General features: G+C 40.4%; 1 protein-coding gene across 4 annotated transcripts; it reads right to left on the reverse strand.

Moving 5' to 3' along the window:
• Positions 1–3322: 3322 nt before the first annotated feature.
• Positions 3323–19489, reverse strand: EDN3 (endothelin 3). 4 transcript variants are annotated; one of them, XM_085241741.1, is made up of 6 exons: positions 19280–19483; positions 18946–19199; positions 18332–18566; positions 6422–6586; positions 5563–5660; positions 4565–4737 (listed from the first exon to the last, which is right to left on the reverse strand). In XM_085241741.1, exons 2-5 carry the CDS (start codon positions 18995–18997, stop codon positions 5591–5593), a joined length of 522 nt encoding a protein of 173 aa, XP_085097867.1. In that variant the 5' UTR covers positions 18998–19199; positions 19280–19483; the 3' UTR covers positions 4565–4737; positions 5563–5590. The 4 variants fall into 4 exon arrangements, with proteins under 4 accessions (XP_085097869.1, XP_085097867.1, XP_085097868.1 ...); XM_085241742.1 differs by having other exon boundaries at positions 19275–19483; XM_085241739.1 differs by having other exon boundaries at positions 19268–19483.
• Between the last annotated feature and the right edge of the window lie 1558 nt (positions 19490–21047).

Below are 21047 nucleotides of genomic sequence, written 5' to 3' on the forward strand. Positions count from 1 at the left end.
AAATCTTCTTCTAAAAGACCATCTGGGCTTTGATTTCAACGCCTTCTTTACGTTGGTTACATAGTTCAGTTCATCTGCTTGGAGAATACTGGCCAAGGACTGGATTATTGTTTTCATCACAGGTAGACTGGAGATGCCAAGAACACATCAAAATATAATGAGATCTAAGCTGGAACTACTCGTGTGTGTGTGTGTGTGTGTGTGTGTGTGTGTGTTATCAATGTGGATAGTACGGTGAAGTTAGGCTAAGGATCACTAAGAGCCTGAGAATTCAGTGAGGTATTTCTCATGGCAGGACTTGAACCTCGTTCCAAAACCTTTTTGCGTCTCAGTTATGCTACTGGCTATCATCATGGGTCACTCAGCTACAGAGATAACTTTGGAGTGCAAAGCAAGGCATGCCTGTCTTCCAAAACACTGAGAATTTTGGAAGTTAAAATACTTCTTAAAATTTGCTTTTAAGTTGAGTTTGGTAAGATAGCACTGCAAGGTAAACAGAAAGCTCAATGTGCTTTAGCTTAATATATTGTAAGTCTCTCAATCCCAACATTTCTTTGTATTCTAAAGCTCTCCAGTTTCTGTCTTTTCCTTTGCAAAACTCTAGTAGAGAAAACAGATTTTCCAATCTCATCTGTTTGCAATTTTGCAAGAATTCTATTCCAGTAGATTTCAAGCTATGGATTTACAGATTGGATGTCGTATGGTTGGAATCTGTTTTGTTTCTAACAATAACTTTACTTTTTCTCAGCTGTGCTTGTTAGCCTGCTTTTTTATTTTACTTTTATAAGTTTTGTCATCTTAAATCATGTTGAACCAAACTTTCATGGTGGATCTCTGCAGTTTTTCACACCAGTGTTATTTTTGCTTAGCTGTTCTAATAGTTCCAATTCCTAATAGTAACATTTTGTACATATGGAAAAATTGCTGGGTGTTGCCAATAGGAACATCATTCCAGCTTGAGTGCCACATGACTAGAAGTGTTCTAGGGTGAATCTGGTCAGAACATATACCGGAATTGTTGGCCACTGTTTCCTTTGGTCATTATGAACAGAATATTACAATGCATGCAACATATTTGCATTTTTGTTACAAAGAAATTTGTTACAAACTCATTTTCCCTCAGCTGTGTTTTCTAAGAGGAGGACTTGCATGTCAGGGATTGAAGGGCATCAAAGACATTTAATTCAGCCTTTGCTGGCACATCATGCCAACAGCTTTGGCTTTTATTACAAAGGAAACCCAATTCAGTTCTGCTGTATTGAATGACAAGTTGGAGGACATAGTAAATTCCTTTTAGCACATTCATAAAGCAGATGAGGAATGATTTGTCACAATCTAGCCAAGAGAAAATTATTTTTGTGTCTATGACAACCTTACAGTGTACCATCTTCTCCCACCCATTTTTCTCATAAGCTTCAGTAGATTAAAAACAGCCCGTAGTACGGGAAGTTAATAAATCAATGGCATATTTTAATTTGTCCAGATTTATTTATAAAGATTTAGTATCTTTCCTTGTAAAATCAACTGAAACTCTATTTCCTTCCCTCCTTCATGCCTCGTCATCTCTGTGTTGACTTAACAGGAGAAGGATCTACTGAAGAGCTCAGCTCTCAGACTTACAATCATTGTATCATCTTTGGGAAGATGAGAAGTGAAAGAATGTCCTCAAAAGAGAGTATAGCAAGCAAGAGATGGGTTACTCTGATGTACAGGAAACGTGAACTCTGCTCAGGGAAAAGCTCCCTTACTGCAGGAAAGCAGCATGCTCGTAGCTTTGACCCCTCTGTGTCTTGGGCACCAAAGTCTGCCTTTCACAGGGCACAGACAAGGAACACGAAGTGGAGATGATGATGGAGGCTGTTGTCCTTGTGGCCTTTTACCATTCTCACTGACAACTTGAACATGAATGGGCTTTACTGCATCGTAAGCTGCTATTCTTGTTCTTTATGCTGTGGGGACGCAGGATGACATGCTGCTTTCCTCTCTGCTGCAGGCCTTTGCTTATTCTGACTGTTTTCACACACACCCTTCCTTCCTTCTCTTTTCTTAGAAAACTTAGAAAAGAAATTCTTCCAAGCCTTCTTCCTACATTGTTTTCCAGACTTCTGATCATTTATCATTCTTATTGCTATTAACAACTGGTAATTGCACTTTTATCCATCAGAACTAGAATGAGAACTATGACACTTTGACAAAAGTAGAACAGAGCTAAATGTAAATGGTTGTACCTGGGGTGGAATAAGAACTGGAACTTGTTAGAAAAATATACAGCAGTGTCCTCCAAACAACATCCCAGAATAGTTCTGTATACCTAACAACGCTGATGTTATACATGGAAATACATTTATTTCTGCAAATCATCCTTTTATGGTTTATCACGTTGTGGAAATTCTCTCACTTAAAACATTCACCAGTTTTATGTTCAATTAATTTTGTGTGTAATTTAAAGTGCTGGATTCCAAAGTAGCCTAATGTATGTACCATTAAGAATGGGTAGACTGAGTCCCTGAGACCTGGGGAATGTAAGTGGTACATTTTCCCACAAACATATAGAAAATAAGGCAATAATTTTGTGACTGTTAGCTATTGTCAGACAAACCTATGGTAGCCCAGAACTCAAGAGTGCTTGGGGATCTGCTGCATTTCAGAAACCATCTGGATGTACCTACAATAAGCTTTGAACCTTGTCTCTTTCTGTTATTTCTCATGTTGATGCTTTGGCTGTATTCAGGATAGATGGATTTTTATATGAAGTGCTAGAGGTACACTGGCACAGTGTTTTCAGCTACTCTTCAGAGCTCCAAGAACTATTTGAAAGCAACTTTCATGTAGTAGTGTTGAATTATTCTTTTTGGGGGAAGGGCAATAATATGCAAGGGCTCTTCTACCTGCGTGCTGAAGGGAAAAGTGATTATTTTCTGTGGAAGTTTAGAAGCATGAAAGTGTGTGTGAACTCAGTAGGGATGAGTAAAAGTAAACTGTAAAAGGGACACAAAACTGAGATGTAACTTTTTATGCGTGATTGTGATTGCATGACTGTCGTTAAGTTTCCATGCTCACTTCTCAAACTTCTAGAACTATCAGTCTCTTGAAGGTAGCAATTTTTTGCATGACCTGTGTGTGTATATTCAGGAGGAAAAGAAATCCAGTTAGTGATAAGTGTTATGAGCACTAAGCATTCTTCATAATTAGGGAAAAAAAAAAAGTGGGAAAATATGTGAAGTGTTTCCATACAATAATCCATTTTCTATTAATGTACAAAATCATTTGTACAGCAAATAAGACACTGAAACAAATGCAATAACTGACAAATATGTTTACTTTTATAACTATAATAATTTATTTATGAAATATATCCACATATATATAAAATATATCATATATTTTGGCAAAGACCTCCCTTTCTTTGTTCAAACAAAGCCTATTACCACTGTTTTAAGTCCATATAACTTTTTTTTTTTTTTTTTTACCACTAAGTTCTTTTTATTTTGCAGCTTTTGTTTTAGTCTCCATCTTCTGATAAAATATAATTTAATGTCATCTGGTTACAGTTTAACTTATGCACCCTGGGGAAAGTCTGCATGAAGTTCAGTCAAACAAAAAAACCCCGAACATCTATAATGTCACAAGTAGGGGGTTTTCCTCTTTTTAAATTATATTACTGAACAAGATTTGCAACAGGCTTTTTTAGTTTACTCGCTCTTGCATCCTCCTATAAAAATAAAAAAATAAGAATTCCATAATTTCTGAAGAAATCATTTACATTGAAAAGTGTCCAGGGGTGGATATAATCTTATTGCCAAGTTTCCAAGTTGTTCAGTGATGTTTCAGTGAAGAGATAACAATGTGATTTAAAGTACTAGCAAAGAGGAATGTATGAACTATGGATGATAATGTACGTGGTGGCTTTGGATAGTATATGGTCCAGTACAGTAAGTTCTTTTGTGTGAAGTTTCATTTGAAGTTCCACAGTCCTGCCCTTTCATCTCTAGGAGATTCTTTGGGATTAATTATTGGAGTTCTGCTCATAAATTACAGCAATCCCTAAATAATCACTGTAAATGTCTTTGAATGGAACTTCGTAGTGCAGGAATAATTTGTGCATAAATTCGGTAATCTACTGAATACTCAACGTATACGCTTAACTTGCTATATAGTAATGTTTATATTAGATGTTCATATTTATTCTGCATAGATAATGTTATTTAAACATCTGCCACAGAGTTACAATATGATGATTCAGGCTTGCATACATTAACAAAGGAAACAGTTTGCATCTGTTTATTCTTATTGAGCACCCACGTATAGGCAACCTCTAACTCATCACCTTGTCCAATTACTATTGCCCACATAATACTGGATGGACTCTTCAGACATGTAGCAAGCAGTAACTGAAACAGTATGTTTCTATTGTACTTTTTAAACCAGGTAGAAAAACATTTCCTGAAACTGTTGCTGAAGTTTGGATCTGCCTTTTGAATTTTTCTTCAGTGATGATATGTTCCCTGCCAGGTTAGGTGATAAAGGTTATCCTTTACTGAGGTTCTCAGGAGGGGAGCGTGGAGAGAGCTTCTTCATACAGGTTCACATGCCCTCAGAATGGCACTGATGAAATGAAAGTGGTGCATACTGCTGAAGTCTCCACTGGCATCAGACTGAAGCATCAATTTTGTCCATCTCAAGGGAGAGTTGTAGCTCAAGCTCTTGCTTCTGAGCTTCAGCAAGCAAATGTTAAAGCTAAAGAATCAAACAAACAAAACCTGCTGGGTTAGTCCGAACTCCCCACATCCTGATAGAACTCTGCTTCATCTTTTTGATTATACACACAGAGAAAATCCTGCCCAGATGCCTATAACCAGCTCTGTTTACATAATTGTAACAAAAAAATTCTAGGTACTTCCCTCCCAGCTATAATGCTGGGGGTAATAAGGTGATTTGTATCTATTTTTGAAGTTCCCTATTTCTAATGGCTGGCTGCTTCATTTCACCCAGAACTGGAAGTATTTGTTTGTTGTGACATATGTGTTTTCATTTCTTATGTAGCAATAGTATTAAGGGTAGTAAGTACAGATTTGGAACTGGAATCTTCTGAAACTTGCTACAAGGTCACTGCAACCTCTTCATATCTGAAATGTAAAGCAGATTTATTTCCCCTCCAAACGCTTTTCCACAGTTTGTTTGGTTGCTGTACTTTGACAATGTCAGTTTTAGTGGAGCAGTGCACTGTCACGTGTAGCTTAAGGTGTTACAGTACTAATTGAGTAAAGAGATGACAGACTGGAACAGCTCTTACCCTTTAAAAAAAAAAAAAAAAAGGTGGGACTTTTTCCAAAATGTGTGCTGGCTTATAGCCAGAGAATCCAATTTCTGAAGGAGCTGGAGCAGCAAGAGGAAGGTTGTAGTAATTCTGTGTGTAATAAATTTTATTAAAAAAAAATAAGATCTACTGGGCCAAATCTGCCCGTAATGTTCAAATGAAAGATTTCAGGCTCATGAAAATACAAAGTTTTTGAGAAATATTTCTATTCAAGAGTGAACAGAACGTGGCCACCTGAGCTGTACCTGGCTGTTCAGAATCCTCCAAGCTCTGCTACTGAATGAACGCATGCTCCTCTTCCCTGCATTGGTCCTTCTCTGTTGTTTTCACTGATCCGTGATTTCTGAGGATGAGAGAACTGTTACATTTCCCCCACTGTTCTCATCGATTACTCTTACACACCTCTTCATAAAGTGACAATGTCAAACTTTTCTTGAGATTACATAAAACTTTGCATTTTTTTTTTTTATTCTAAACGAATCCAATATTAAAAATGCTCTGACTTGTTCTGTTTAATGTCCCAGCTGGATAGGAGATCTGCTGTTTCAAAAATACATCATAAAAAGAAAAGCACATACACAATAACTAAAGCGTTACTGTGCTTAGTCTGGCTAAGACGGAGTTAATTAACTCTTTACATAATAGCCCACGTGGTGCTGTGCTTTAGATTGGTGATTCAGAAAGTGTTGGTAGTCCGCCGCTGCTTTGGCATTGCTGACTGGTGCTTGCACGGCATCAAGGCTTTCTCTTTTTCCTCCTCCATCCCCACCTACAGAGTAGGCCAGCAGTGGCAAGAGATTGGGATGGAATAAAACCAGGGAAGGTGACCTGAATTAGCCAAAGCATTATTCCGTAACATCAATTTTGTGCTTAGCAGTAAACAGATGGAAGAAGGGGGATTTTAGCTTTTACAGCAGCCATGGCTTGGCAAGGGAACGGATGACAGTGTGTGTGCTTGGCTGCTACCCAGGGTTAGCCTATGCTTCTAGACACGAGAATTTGATTTAAAATCAATAAATTTCTCAATCAGTTTATTTTGATACATGCCATAATTAACTTGCATGAAATAAATAATATAGACAGTTATTAAGAACAGGCACTCACCTTCTTCTGTCTTGCATTCTTCTGCAAAACTGCATACACTGTTTGTCATGGATGTCCAAACAAGAGCACCGAAATGAAGGCTGGGAAGTGCTTTGATTCTGGCCTGTAGATCTTTTGCCTCTAAAGCTGCCTCTATAGTTGGAGAGCCCATATGGCACAGTCCTCCTGTTGGGACAGCCACAAATATTGCATATTTTAGGAGCCAATTAAGATGTTTTAAGAAACAGAGCTAGTGATACAAACATTAAATAATGGCCAAAAAAAAAAAAAAATCAGACCCTAGGCTTATGTAAGAAATTCTCCAATCACACTTCTCAGACAACTCAAGCTTTTATGAAGTTATAAAGTAGTTAGAAAAAAGCAGCTCAAAAGAGGTTTACTGCATCGCGTCTAGGAACGTGACCCATGGAGTCTCACATGTGAGAATAAGCTAGGTGATCTTCCTTGCATGATCTCCCACAGGAAAACCATGCAGATACATATTCTTCACAGCAGCAGACCAAGAAATAGTAAGAATTAATTCTCTTTATTTCCCAAGGTCTGGTATGCTTTGTTCATTTCTGGACTATAGCCAATAATATCAGAACAGGACATACTTCATAACTCTGTGCTAATGTCTCAAAAGTTATTCTCCTAAATGTTTTGAAAGTACTTCAATAGAAAATTCACACCACACGACTGCTGGAGACTCACCAAAGTTTCAGCACACGCGAGGGCTGGGCTACGCAAACCACAGATCCATAGAGATCCAAGGCAGAAAAAGGAGAGGAGATGGGAGAAAAAAAGATTTGGGGAGAGGAAATAAGAGTGGTTATGGCAGGGTTAGAGAGAGGTTATAGGGCAGGGTCTGAATAATCAGTCTGGAAGCACTAACTTGGTGTAGTTGGACTTCTTTCATTTGCTTTCATAAAAACATCATTAGGCTATTAACTGGGAAGCAGCTAATCTTCCATTTTCCCACACTCACGGTGGGCTGAAAGGTTTAGAAGCATTATTTTTGTAATCTCTGCAGTAATTTCTGATGTAACATCAGTTCTGTTGATGCAAATCAGTTATTCAAACCTCTGCACTGCTGCTAGTATGTGCTAGTTTTAACAGTCTACCTCATCTTCTACAGCCTGGAGCAGAGCACGCCCATCACACATGGATTTATCTCAGAAAGACACAAAGCCAGAAACAGTCCTTCTGTGTGCTAGCAACCATTAGAAGGTCTTTCAATAGCAGATGCAGCTCTGCTTAACATGTGTGCAGAAACTGTTCTGTATTTTCAGCACTTTCTTTATTCTATGGCTGTGCCTCAACGCTAGAGAAGATCAAGAATATGCAAATTAGTCCTAAGACTCTAAGAGTTGATTACTCTGAGTTGATTTTGTCCCTTTTTCTCATGCAGTCATTTGAGAAGCTGTCTGTTGTCCTCAGGGTTAAGGGCAAATCTCCCTTTGTAACTGAGCAGTATTACTAACTTCATACTGTCACGTTCTGTGTGTCTGCTCTATACAGTTCAGAGTAAGGAATGATAACTGACTAATGCAGATAACTTCTGCCATAACTGTTATGTAGTCATATTTTAGATTTTTTATTATTATTTATTTATTTATTTATTGCTGCTGGCTTTCAGAGACAGAAACACAGAGAAGTTCCTGTATTTTTAAGGGTGAGGAATGCTCTACGGAAACTGTCCGGGAAAATTTTGTTATTCAACTTCTTGCTCAGATTCAAGTTGGAGTGAAAGAAGGAATTTTGCTTGGTCTAACCAAATTTGAAACCCCTATTTTGTGGCAAACAAGTTGCAGAGGGATAAGGAACCTTCCACCGTTCTTACAGATATCTTTCCACACTGTATTAACAAGAAATAAAATACTGTGGTATTTCATTATTGTTATTTAAAGAGGTTCACCGTTGAGTCCACTTTTCCAACATATGATACCTTTTTTCTTATTCTGATTATGTAAATGCATCTCTCTGTGGGACCAAGCTGTGGCTTGGCCCGTGTCAGAGGTTTTGCCTTCCCAGCTGGAGAGGCAAAAGGGCACATGTGCTTTCATCCTTCGTTGCTGCAGTTCGCAAGTCGTAACTTCAATTTCACATTAATAGCTCAGTATGGGAACTACGGGCCCATTACATGTCTGCTGTCTTTCTTAAGAGCCAGTAAATTCCAACAGATTGACAGGGGTGACCAATATGGTGTAATTACAAGTGATAAGAACCATGAATAGCAGCCCTAAGCAAAGGAGGAGGCTGATATTTTAGATAACGCTTCTGATCTTTCTAATGGAGCGCCTTCTGTTCTGTGCATCTTGCAAGCTTGATGCTTATTTAGAATATCCTTCATAGCTAAGAAAATGTATTCAAGAGCACTTCGTTCTCAATGGTCCAAAAATAAATGCAAATACAACGTTTTCAAGCATAAGAATTTTAACTAGAATGCCCAAGCAAACATTTCTATGTGAGCTTATGTGCTCGTTTATTAATCAGAGGTGGGAATGTAATCGTTCTCCCAGTATGTCTTTTTTAATTTCTAAGGCAAAAATTCAAAACCAAAGGAGATGAACTTTAGTAGTGTTCCAGAATCTTTTCAAGAGGATTCAGAAAAAACTACGCAATACAGTTGGCGTTTTCTTGCCTGTCGGGTACTCAGATGCAACTCATAAATCACATCATTTAAGCAAATGCTAGCATGTGCATGGCTATCATTCCAGCAGCTGAAAATGTTACTATTTCAAGTTAGTTCATGCTACTTTCTCAGTACTTCAGAAGTGAGAAGAGATGCCAGAGAGATTCATTTGAACAAGTATCAGAAGCATTTACCTAGCAGCATTACTTAATCTTAGATTCTTACAGGTGATAACCAAAAGGCTGCTTGTGCAGCAAATTATACGGTGCTGCAGTGCTCAGGCTCAAACTGACAGATGTAGAATCACAATTTCTGTATGCTCAGTGGGAATTATTATCAGTATTTAATTGCCAACCAAGCATTTACTTAGCTAAGAAGTTACTTAAGGACACCCTTTCAGGTGAGGTGCATCTCTTCTTTAGTCAAAGCTTGCTGGCTTTAGCATACCCAGGGCAGTTTGTCTCCCCACAGCAAAGATGAGGGACAGCTGAACTAGGCAGAGGCACATTTCTTGGGTAGCCTCTTGCTGGGCTTCTGGGACCCTGAGCAGCCAGTTCCCTTGCACTGTGTTCCCTGTGGTAACGATCAACTCCCTTAGCACGGGCTAAAAGCCATTTAGGAAATTTTTGAAAACTTCTATTTAAGACCCACAGATTTAAAGAATTAAAGAAAAAATGTCTGCACAAGAAGTATGGCCTGATCTTCGAATCAGTACACATCACTTTTGCCTTGTGGAGAACAAAATTCTCCTAAAGCAGTAAAACGGGTTTCCACATATTAAAGAGCAAATGGGTCCTGTGTCTTTTATGCCTTTTTTCTCTCCAAGGAGACCAAGCAACCCATGCAATTCTTGATCAGCCTGTCCAATTTGGATCTGCAAATCAGACAGTCAGATGCAATCTAGACCATTTCTGTACTTGCACCCACAAAACACAACATAAAAGCTCTGCTACTGAAAGTCAACTAACTCTGGAAGCAAGCTTTTGCCTTTAAATTAACAGATATAGGCATATTTTTTTTTGAAAAACACAAGTCCTGAGTGATGGTGAAACAGTCATTCTAAACCTAAACCAGAGATATTGGTGCAAGTTTGCACAGAAAGAAATGCCCACTGAATGATCGCTACTTTTGAGTCTAACTGGGAAGAGTACAGTTTGCTTATGTCCAGCTGTCCCTCATTTATACTACGGTGAATGTTCAGAATTCAGGCAGCCAAGTCCAAACGGTTTATTTTAATTCTTATAACATGCGGCTGACTTTCTCATGCTGTGTTCTAATTGACCTATGAGCTGCTATTATTTTCTATTTTCCCAGCCACTTAAACGCAGTAGATACCTCCAGGGCACTTGAGAGTTTCAGCCAAAACAAAGGGATGAGGGGGTTGCAGCATTCATCTTAGATGCTGTGATTTCAGTATTCAGCAATATATTTTCTGGCAGGTATCCAGGCCAGCAAGGCTCCCAACTGTCTCCAGTGTTCTCAGACAATCTTAACATGTATGAGATCCCTGTAAGGACCACTGAGAACAAAGAATGCCAAAAGAAAGCAAAAATTAACATAATACAAGTAAACCAAAATGTATCTAGAATTAGATGATGCTGGGGAAAATAAGAGATAATTCTATGTTCAATTTCACATATAGCTACTGCAGAAGAGACAACTGGCTGCTCCTAAAGTTCACTCCAACTGTCTGCAAGAGGTATAAATTGTTTAAATGTGAGAAGTTTACAAGAGGATTTCCTCCTGTAATATCTATTCCTCCTCCTCCTCCTCATTTAAGATGTAAATGCAGTGTTCTTCAGGAATGTTCTTCAGAGAAGACTCGGACATCTTGGTCCTGTGTCATTCTAATCATGTGCTCTATCCAGAGAAACTGTACTTTTTCTCATTAGCTTTTTGCAGTTAAAATTATTTTAGGATGAGATAAGCAAGTTTTTACACTCTACAGCCACACCTTTATTTCCTACCTCCTCTTTTAATAGTAGTTATTGTATTCCTGTACATCTACATAGGCTACTGTTATGCAGAAAACTCTAGCTCCTTGCTGGATTTGGTTTTACTTTCACTGTTTTGGTTTTTTTTTTTCCTTTTCAGTCTTATACTTTTAATTAATACTTGCTCATTTGGGAGGACTCCAAATTAGTTAATTAGTTATTGCTAACTTAGGCGGTAAGCCAGGATTGTGCATATCTACTTCACCATATAATCTCACTGATCAGATGAGTTCTTTGATTTACTTCCTGCTGGGACTTTATGGTACCCAAGTAACTACTGTGAGAGAACTGAAGGCAGATTGTTTCCCTGGGCATCTTCCTTTAGCATCCCAGCATACCTTACAACAATGCAGGCTTGAGCCAAACCCCACTATCTTGCTAGCAAAATGCATACCTGTCTATTCACCTCAGACTCAGGTAACCAGTGTTGTCACAGCCAACTGAAAAAAGAAAACGGGCTGCATGCACAGTGTGTAGTAATTCTAGAAAGTGAGAAATATGATGTGGAGGACACTTGTTCCTTGGCACAGTGTTGTTGAACAGCCAGTCAAGCCACAGCAGTTGACAAGCACAGCTCTTATATCTGTTGCAATCAACCGTGGTCTGGGCTTGGTTGGCAGTCATAGGAAAGTTCTTTCCCAGGATGCTTTCTGGAGAAGGTTTTGTTGGGGGTCTTCACAGGACTTCTCTTGACAGGAGACCTAGCATGAGTGAAAATGTGATTTCTGTTCAGCAGTAGAACAGAGAGGTAGAACTGGGCTTCAGTAAAACCTTATTTCTAATACAAGAGCTGGCGGCCATGCAGTCCTATTTACAAAATAAACTTCTAATTCAAAACTGGATGAATCAATACTGCAGTGAATGTATTCTTCATTTCTAAATCACAGGAGAGGACTCATGTTTAATTATGACAAGGTTATATATAATCAGATTTTTCTTTCTTGCGTGAAATTATATAAATGCTTGTAATTTCACAACCAAAGACAACTCAGCAATACAACCTGCCTCAAAGCAGATCTGGAGAATAACTAAATCATAAATGAACGGCCAAATCAAAACAGATGCTTTTTTATTAAAAGAAAAGTCTTAAGAATGTAAAATTAAAATTTCGGCACTAGAAATCCTTATCTTGTAGCTGGCAGAAGGATGTTACGTGTTTCCTCTATCAAATATGATCAGAAAAACATCTGAGTTGAATGAAACTTGGAGTGCGTTTCTTCAGACTATTGTTTAACATAAATACCTCTCTCAAAACAGCAGTTTCCACATCCTTCAGTACCTCACACCAGTTCTAATCTGCAAGTGCTGCGATTGTTGTTTAAAAAAATATGTAAGTGGTGCCGTATTTTCTGTTTGTGAGGCCTGAGCTCCGTTATTCCTTTTTCTTCCTCTGACAGGCAGGGGATGTCATCAGTGAGGGGGCAGCTCTAAAGTAAATAGACTGAGGTAAATCACAAAAGTCAAGAATGGCTGAAAAATAAGATAAACAAAGTGGCAAATGGCAGGATTTTCAAGGCAAAACTTGGAGTATTTATTCTAGTTTCTGAAGTTCCCACAGAAAACACTCTCCAGTGCGTGCTTGTACCATTCCCTACAGCGTGTATAGTTAAAGCCCACTGCTGGTTTAAAAACAAAGCAAGCAAGAACCTAAGGGAAAACAAACAGAGAGCCTTAAACCTTAAGGCTGATGAAAGTGACTGTGGTTCAGTGGCTCTAGAGAACGCCTATTCTTTGTTTATTCTTAGAATTAGATCAACATGAGAAGCTGTAGTGAAACATGGAGGCACCAGCTATTGGTGTGTCTCATCCCTGACCCCATCCTCCGCAGGGCTGGGTCCACAGTGCCACGGGATTTAGTCTTCAGAGCCAAATAATAATTGCAGGTCTTTCTGAGGATACTGCTGTTGGGGTATCGGTACCGCAAGTACTGTAAACAAGGTTTTCAGGAAGACTGAGAGGATATATTCTACATTTAGATGTGGAGGGCGTGCAAGCTGTGCATGCGTCAAAGACATTTAAGGTGAACGCTGCTGAACAGTGCAGGATGAGGAGATCTTAAAAAAAAGAATAAAAAAATTAAAGAGCTGTTGGTTAGGAAAAATGATCAGGACACAAAGCAGGAGAGTGTGAATTTGAGGCAGCTGCTGGAATGGAAATTGTTTCAATTGGACAGAAGGCATTCACTAAAAACCAAAGGCATTCCAACTTATTTAACTTAGGATATAGGAACACTGGTATCTAGTTCATCCAAGAGAGTATTATGACTCTTGTTTTCAAACAGAATAGGCATGCAAAAAGCAAGCTGAGCTATTTCTTAGCCTAGAAGAATCTCACATTTAAGTAAAAGGTTGTGTCCTTATATTGCATTACTGAACTACTCTGAAGGTGTTTTTCCTCAAGGTTTGTATTTATCTTGCTGGTTTCAGAATTCTAATTGTGCAAACGACTTGCACTGCTCTCGCTGATGAAGTGCATGCATTTTAATAAAGGCAAACGAGAGGCAAACTGACTTGTCTATGTAAGAATATGCATGAAAGCTGAGGGCAATCAACAGAGATGTGAAGTCGGTGTGCAAAAACAGAAGTGTGTAAGGAATTTAATTTGAAACCCTTTGGGCTGTGTGTAATACGGTAATAATGGCAAAGAACAAGTATGGCAGGAGGCTTATCTGCCATGAATCCACAAGGTTAAAGCTGTGCTAACTCACAGTGTGAAGTCAATACATGATTTACATATGCAGGAAAAATAACTGTTTGTATAATCGGCCTAATAATCATAAAGTATAACCATAATAGAAGAAGCTTATTACTGTTTTCAGTAAATTGATTTGAAATACTCTCCCTTTGATGTAGTTTTGTGCAGCACTTTGTCATAGAAAAATCTTCCAGCATTCAGAGTTGGAGAATTACCATCTCATTTAAGTTTTTAATAAAACAGTTGTAACTTAAAAGAAAAAATTAGTTAACGTTCCTCATTTACATCAATTCCTTTTATCTGCTTTATGCCTGATGTATTTCTTTTAGCAATGAGTATGGCCACAGATTCCATAGTTTTATTGAATTAATGGTTACTGGCTGGCTAAGATTTTTCTTTTTATATTTTGTCATTTGGGCTGTGTTAGGACAAGTGATGCACGTGGATAGTGTAATTTGGAAGTCTTCAAATGTAAGGCAAACTTCATGCACAAAGTAAACTCAATTAAACATAAGATTCATTACTTGATCGCTTCTTTTGGCACTTGGTTCTGATGGTGAACCGTGTGTGCCATTAAACAGAGAGATCAACTTTGCCTGGCTTGCAGCCACTCTTTTATCATGATGCCTTTGGCTAGCCAGGACTTTCAGTCTGATCTATTAAGATTATAAGCAAATGCTTAATTGTCTTACGGAACAAGAAATCTTTAGCTGCGTTCCTTTATTTCCAGTAATATACAGGACAGTGTGTATATTTACCTAATGATGGAGATAATTCTAAAAAAAATAGCAATACTTTATAATAAGGGTGAAAAGTTCTTTCAAAAAGCTTATTCAGGCTTCCTTTCAATAAAACACAATCTAAGTACAGAGGATCAGAGCAGCAAATGCAAAGATAATAGATCCAATTCTTCCTCTCACTTTGTCGATCCAATTCTACTGATTCAGAAATTTATGTAACTGGGAGACAGAACTGTTAGATTACGTAAGGTGGTTTTTGTAACATGGCCACAGAGTTCATTCAGTTACTCCTCTTTTGAGCATAAAGAAATACAACATAAACTTTTGCTTTGATTTAGATTCCTCAAGAAATCTGGTAGTTTGAGTGAGGAAGTGCCCTGACAGATATTCATCTGTGCTTATTCTCCTTAGAAAGTTTCTGGACTATTGCCACAAATTCTCATTATACTTTATGTCAGAAGGCCACTTTAGTATCTGATATTGTGTCCTCACGACAGTGTTGCTTTCCTATAGTACTTTTAATCTTCTCCTAGTTTTTCTGAGCATCTATAGTGTTTCATGCTTACTAACATTAATGTCATTAACGGAAACGCAGAGCCCCTCTGAAGAAGTGCTTTTCTCAATATGTGGAATTAAGCATTAAACTGCAGCTGTATTACATTAGTGGGTACTGTTTAAAAGACAAGTCATTCTTTCTCTCTTACGATGTCTGTAACTATAGATCAAGATATGAATCAAGATAAGCATAATTAGCAACGTGATAAAAAACACATTGCAAACTAATTCTGAGTAACCAATCTTATCAGTGAGAACAATTTACTAGCTTTTAATTATCTTTATTATGATACGTTAACTGTTGTCTACACCACATAATTGTGTTATTCTTTTCTGATTTAGCAGACTTTCTTTAGGACTGCTTTTGTCTTCAGACTGTCACTGTTCCCAGCATGAAAGTTTTACACTGTCAAAATAGCACTGGTGTGCTCAGTGGTCTCAACTCACCCCAATGGTTCACAGACAAGTAGAAAGCAACACTCAAATGTGTGCACAAAAGATTTCTCATTTAATTGGGAATAGCTGTAGTCAAACAGTGCACATTCTGCCATCACATGCTCTTCTACAACTGTTAACTTGCTGATCTTTCTCAGTGAGGACAGAAATAGGGCTGGTATTGGAAAGGCCTCTAGCACTGTTTTCATTGAAACTTTAACCATTTTTTCAGGGAAGGAGAGACAGTGATTTGTTTTGGATATAACACAACAATGCTTAATAGCATCTTCTGTTAGGAAGAGTAGGGGAAAGAAACCAGGAAATAAAGTTTGTGAAGTGTGGAGAAAAGAGTAACCTGGACAAAGAAAATATTAGGGAATTTTTGCCAAGAAATGATAAAGTACAGGATATAAATCAAGAGAAATGGGAAAGGAAAAAAAAAAATAAAGAAGCAAAAAGTAAAGTAACAATAACATAGTAAAAGACAATTGTAGAGTTTGATGTAAGAAATAAACTTGAAAAAGGTACATTAGAAGCAAGTAAAGCAGGAAGATCAGAATCAACAGCTTTCAGGGCTGGGTACCAGCACAGGCTTCCCAGGGTCAAAGCACCAAGTCAGAGCCCAAAGCATTTGGACAATGCCCTCAGACACAGGATTTGATTTTTTTAGGCAGTCACAGAATCATAGAATGGCTTGGGTTGGAAGGGACCCCAAGGATCATCAAGTTTCAATCTGCCTGCAGCAGGCAGGGCCACCAACCTCCAGAAGTCCTGTATGGAGCCAGGAACTGGACTCGATCTTTGTCCTTTCCATTTCAAGATGTTTCATTCTATTTAAGAAACGTGCTCGAGAAGTTTACTGACTTGCAACCAAGAGAGACACATCTAGATGAAGATAAGTGCACCTTTAGGAGTAGAGGTACCAGCAATGGACACAAAACACCTTTACACTTTTTGGTCAGGTTGATGGTTAGACATGAGGATCCCAAAGGTCTTTTCCAACTTTAAAGGATTCTGTGAAAAACTCTTTTTTTCCCACAGATTTTTCTGGTTTCCTATTCAGCGTTTGATCCTCAAAGTTACATTTGAGCCATATTTTTATTAGTAAACATTAAAACTCTCAACAGCACGCACACGGCAACATGAAAGCCCTGTTTATAAACACATATGCAGTCTGTGCAGATCCAATGTTTACTTCCATTAAGAAGTTGTGTAGCTTGTTTGGTATATCAACAGGCAGGCCTGATGTCTCTCATTCACATTCAGAAATACTTCTACATACCTGAGAGATATGCTGTTATTTTACGTACAGTTGACTTTGGATTAGAAAGTTGTTAATCATAGGCCCAACTACTTAATATCTGAATTATCTTAAATACCTCATTGCTAATGCTATATGTAACATCAAAATGCTTTCCATCTCATTCTCTACTTTAAGTATTTGTTGAAAGGGTGGATGTCACATTGAGTGACATCATCTGGAGCGGCCACAGCCATGTGTTGATAGTTGGTCTAGATGATCTATTGGTCTTTCCAACCTCAATGACTTCATGATTCTATGACATGTCACTTCCAGGTAAGAACACTTGCATCAATGAATTAATGCTCACTATTAATGCTACAGGACTGCATACAAGTTTTCCTAACAGAATGAAAGCAAATAAATAACTCATTGACTTCTGTGAATGCATTATACGTTCAGGCTGGTAGAATTGTCATCCCGCATGGTCTCAACTTGTAATGCAGAAGAGAATTTACAAATTCAGTGCTGTAAACCCTATTTAAGTGAACTTATTTTACTGCTACTTTCTGTCCTTTTCTAGTCCTTTTGTTATTTTAATCTGATGCTGTGACATTGATCCAAAGGAGTGCAAGGTTAATAGAAATGTTCCCAGTCAGTGCAGTAATTGGGTGCAGAAGTCTCAGTCATACAGCTCCAAGAGCTCCGATTGCTGAAGCTCATTAAATGAACTCTAGTTTTAGATTCATCAGCTCTCCTGATGACTTTTTAATGAACTGATTACTTGACTTTCTACAGGACTGATACCATTTAGCCTGTGAAAATCTTTACAGATCCTTGAGGCTATTTTAGTTACTCAGACAGGATATATACTATGGCCCAGGAGGATGCAAACCCTTTGGCTGCAGGCAAAGCGTCACTCTTCCTGGACCATTTTTTTCAACTGGACGCTGTTTGTACCGGCTCCTGCCTTCCTTGGAGTGCTTCACCCCTCTGACCTGGGAGAAACTCAGAATTTCCACTTCGTGGAAAATGTCATGTTTTCAAAAACTGTTTTTATTATGAATTGAAACAAAAGCTTGTTTACCCTTCCCATAAACATAATTATCTGAGATGCTTTTTTAACACTTTATGCCTGGTACGCTGAGGCTTTCAAAAATTAATGTCAAAGCGTTTTCCGCCGTGCTTTTTTTTATCAGAAACAGCACAACTGCACGAACGCTATTGTTCCTTTCCCAAGCAATGGTTTATTAGAAACAGGTTTATCCTCCAAAATAGCAGCTCCTTCCTCCACGCCCGCTTTCCCTCAGCGTGAGGATACGGAGCGACCGGTGCTGCGTCAGCCCGCGGGGCCCCGCAGGTGTCGGGGCGGGCAGGGCCGTGAGGCAGCGCCCAGCGGTGCTACGGGACCCCGCTGCCGGGCGGCCGCCCCTCGTCCCGCCCTGACCTCGCAGCGCGCGGCACCGCCTCCCCCCGGCGGCTCTCCGGCCGAGCCCGGCCCTCCCCGCCAGCCTGTTGCCGCCCCGCGGCGGAGCCGAGCCCGCCCCGCAGCCCCCTCGCCTCCCGGCGACCCGCGCGGGGCTCGGCGCCCTTCGCGGCCCGGCCCGCCATTTCGCGACCCGGCCGGCCCTCACTCACTCGGGGGTGTTGATCCAGATGATGTCGAGGTGGCAGTAGTAGACGCACTCCTTGTCTTTGTAGGTGTAGCAAGTGCAGCGCCGTGCTCGGCGCCGCAGAATCCCGCCGTCCGCCTTGGCCCTGCCGCCGCCCGGCACCGCCGCCGCTCCGCTCTCCTCCCGCTGCTTCTGCCCCAGCGCCGCCGAGCGCGGATCTCCGCCCGCCGGCAGGGAGCGGGGCCGAGGCGGGGAGGACCCTGCGCCGCGGGAAGGCAAGAACAGCGCTCAGCGACTCCTCGGCAACCCCGAGCCCTGCAGCCCCTTCCGCAACGGGACCCCGAGCACGGCGCTCCCGGAAAACTTTCCGACCTGTTAACGAGCACCGTTACGCCGTTACTCGGTGCTGCGCGGTGGGGTGCAGTGCAGCCCCGCAGGTTGGGGAGCACGGCTGGAGCCGCTGGGTTCTGAACCCACGCGCGGCTGAGTGATGTCTTTGGTGCCCAGTTAGATACCGCGCGTCGGACCGGGCTGCTGCCTTTTGAAAGGAGGGCAAAAAGAAAAAAAAACACACACCGAGGCAGCCTTTCTTTGTGTGCATGCGTGGAAATGGCAAAGAAAGAAAGAAATTCACGTTACCTGCAGTCGACGTAATTGTAAGTCCAAAGAGGAACAATAAGCCCAGCTCCATTAAACCCAAATTGCACGTTAGTTAACTGCAGGCAACGGTGAAGTGCAGAGGCGGAGGAGCCGTTCCGGACAGGCTCGCAGCGGCTTGCAGGCAGCGATATCCTCGGGCTGGCGGCACACGCTGCTCCGCAACCGCTTCCCACGCGGAGGTGCGATCGGCGGTTCTCCCACGTAGTTCTTTTACTTCCAGTACAGACTTAGTCCTGAAGGGGAGAGCGTTGTCAAAAGAAGGGAAGCTCCATCGCTCGGCTTTTCTCACACACACACACACCTCTCACCCCACCCCCAAATCCGATCTCAGAAACCGGAGCTGCTGTTTCCCAGCTACAGCCGCCTCCCGCCAGCGGACAGCTGCGGCCCCGGGGCGGGCGCTGCTGGCACTGCCCGCCCCCGTCCCCGGCCCGTCCGTGCAGGTGAGGCGCAGGCGGCAGCAGCGCGGCCTCCTTCACCGGCAGCGGGAGGCACGTCCCTCCTGGCTCTGCTAACGGGGCTCCTCGTCCGTCGCTTTTCAAAGGTCTGCAGTTTTAGGAAGGCGGCTTGTGTGACAGGAACAAGAGCTCGTGATTTAAATCTGAGCTATCGACTTAGGAAATGATGGAAGGGTTTCCTACTGCATGCATACCTGGCACGTGTGCCTAGGACAAGACTTCTCTATGCAGCTCTGTTATCAGCATATAAACCATTCAGCGCTAGTAGGCAAGGTTTAAGGGCTAAGGGAGTCTATGTCCTTCATTATAGTACAATTATTATAACCTATTACAGAGAGCATGTGTTGTAGAGAGCTCACAGAGAAAGATTAGCAAATTTAATTGTCAGTATTTTAAATCAAAACATTCAAGTGTGTTTCAGTACTACCAGAAAGAGCTGCAATCAACTTTCTGCAATTTCTTTCATGGGTCATGCAAGTTGTGTGTTCCTTGGAATCTGTTTCACGAGTAGGAAAGTCATCGCAGAATCACTTAGCTTTCGTTATTCAAAGGCCTGATGCTCAACAGTTCTCTGCCATCTCGTATTCTTTTTCTGGCCCTACCCCCAACTCCAGTTTCTGCTGTGCGCTGTTGAGCAACAACACTTACAAAACATCATCGAGATGTCACGTCCTGCCAGTCTGTCAAACCATGCCGTTGTCAGCTTCTAAAGTTTGAGGGTCCTAGGGGAGAACTTTGGTTTACCGTGTTCCCAACTAATAACAAAAGCATAATGCTCATTAAAGGCATTAATGGTTAGAAAGTTCCTTTTTCTCCAGTTTTGCTGACACCGTGGTTCTCTGTGGACAATGAAATGTCTTGGTTAGCGTGACTTTGAAATGACAAAACTGCAATATAGCACTGAGATAGCAGCAGCAATGCAAGCAGCTCACTGAAGTATTGATAACGTTCAACCACTGAACAGAGCTGGGAAAGTACTTTGGTAATTTTAGTTCTGATAATTTTAAATAGCTTCACTGCAAGTCTCTGATATCTTCACAGCAAATATAGCAAATTCTATGCAAATTCCTGGAGTTAGTATTGCACTGAAGTTCAGGCTTAATCTAGCAAAGTTCTCACTTTCTTTAAAGGATGACTATCCTTAAAGGATGACTAATTGCAGTGACCTTCATTTTTAGATATGTTGTTTTGCTGGATGCTGACTTTGTGTGTATTAAAGTCATGCTTGCAGTGCATTAGCAGTGTTGTATGGCTGCTGCTATTTTGAAGATACAGTCACAAAGCATCTCTGAATAAAGAATATTTGTGATGTAAGTTCCATTACATCTTAAGTAGACAAATTAATTGCTTCAAGCCAGGCAGTTCTAGGTCTTGTACTCCAGTACTGTTATATAGGATTGATTTTGACGGATGCTTGTGATTGCATTTGAACTTCTCTGAAAAAATAGAAGCTTATTGTGCTGTTACTGTTTAACAGAATTCCCCTCTACACCCAATAGGAAGTACTGGTTGTACACTGCTGCTGTAATAAGTTGTAATACATTATTCCAAATTCTGGTTTATCCACTTAATGTTATTTCTTGCAATGCGAAAAAAATAACAACGTAAAACTATCACAGTAAT

Source organism: Meleagris gallopavo, chromosome 22, assembly GCF_905368555.1.
Source record: "Meleagris gallopavo chromosome 22, MGAL_WU_HG_1.1, whole genome shotgun sequence".
Lineage (NCBI taxonomy): Eukaryota > Metazoa > Chordata > Aves > Galliformes > Phasianidae > Meleagris > Meleagris gallopavo.

Excerpts from the sequence above, each read along its gene's own strand:
- EDN3 (XM_085241743.1), bottom strand. The coding sequence starts at position 18,997 with ATGGAGCTGGGCTTATTGTTCCTCTTTGGACTTACAATTACGTCGACT. Across the intron at positions 18,567-18,945 it reads TACAATTACGTCGACTGCAG|GGTCCTCCCCGCCTCGGCCC; the intron begins GTAACGTGAATT and ends CCCGCGGCGCAG. Across the intron at positions 4,738-6,421 it reads AGAATGCAAGACAGAAGAAG|CTTTAACATTTGCTTGCTGA; the intron begins GTGAGTGCCTGT and ends TTGATTCTTTAG.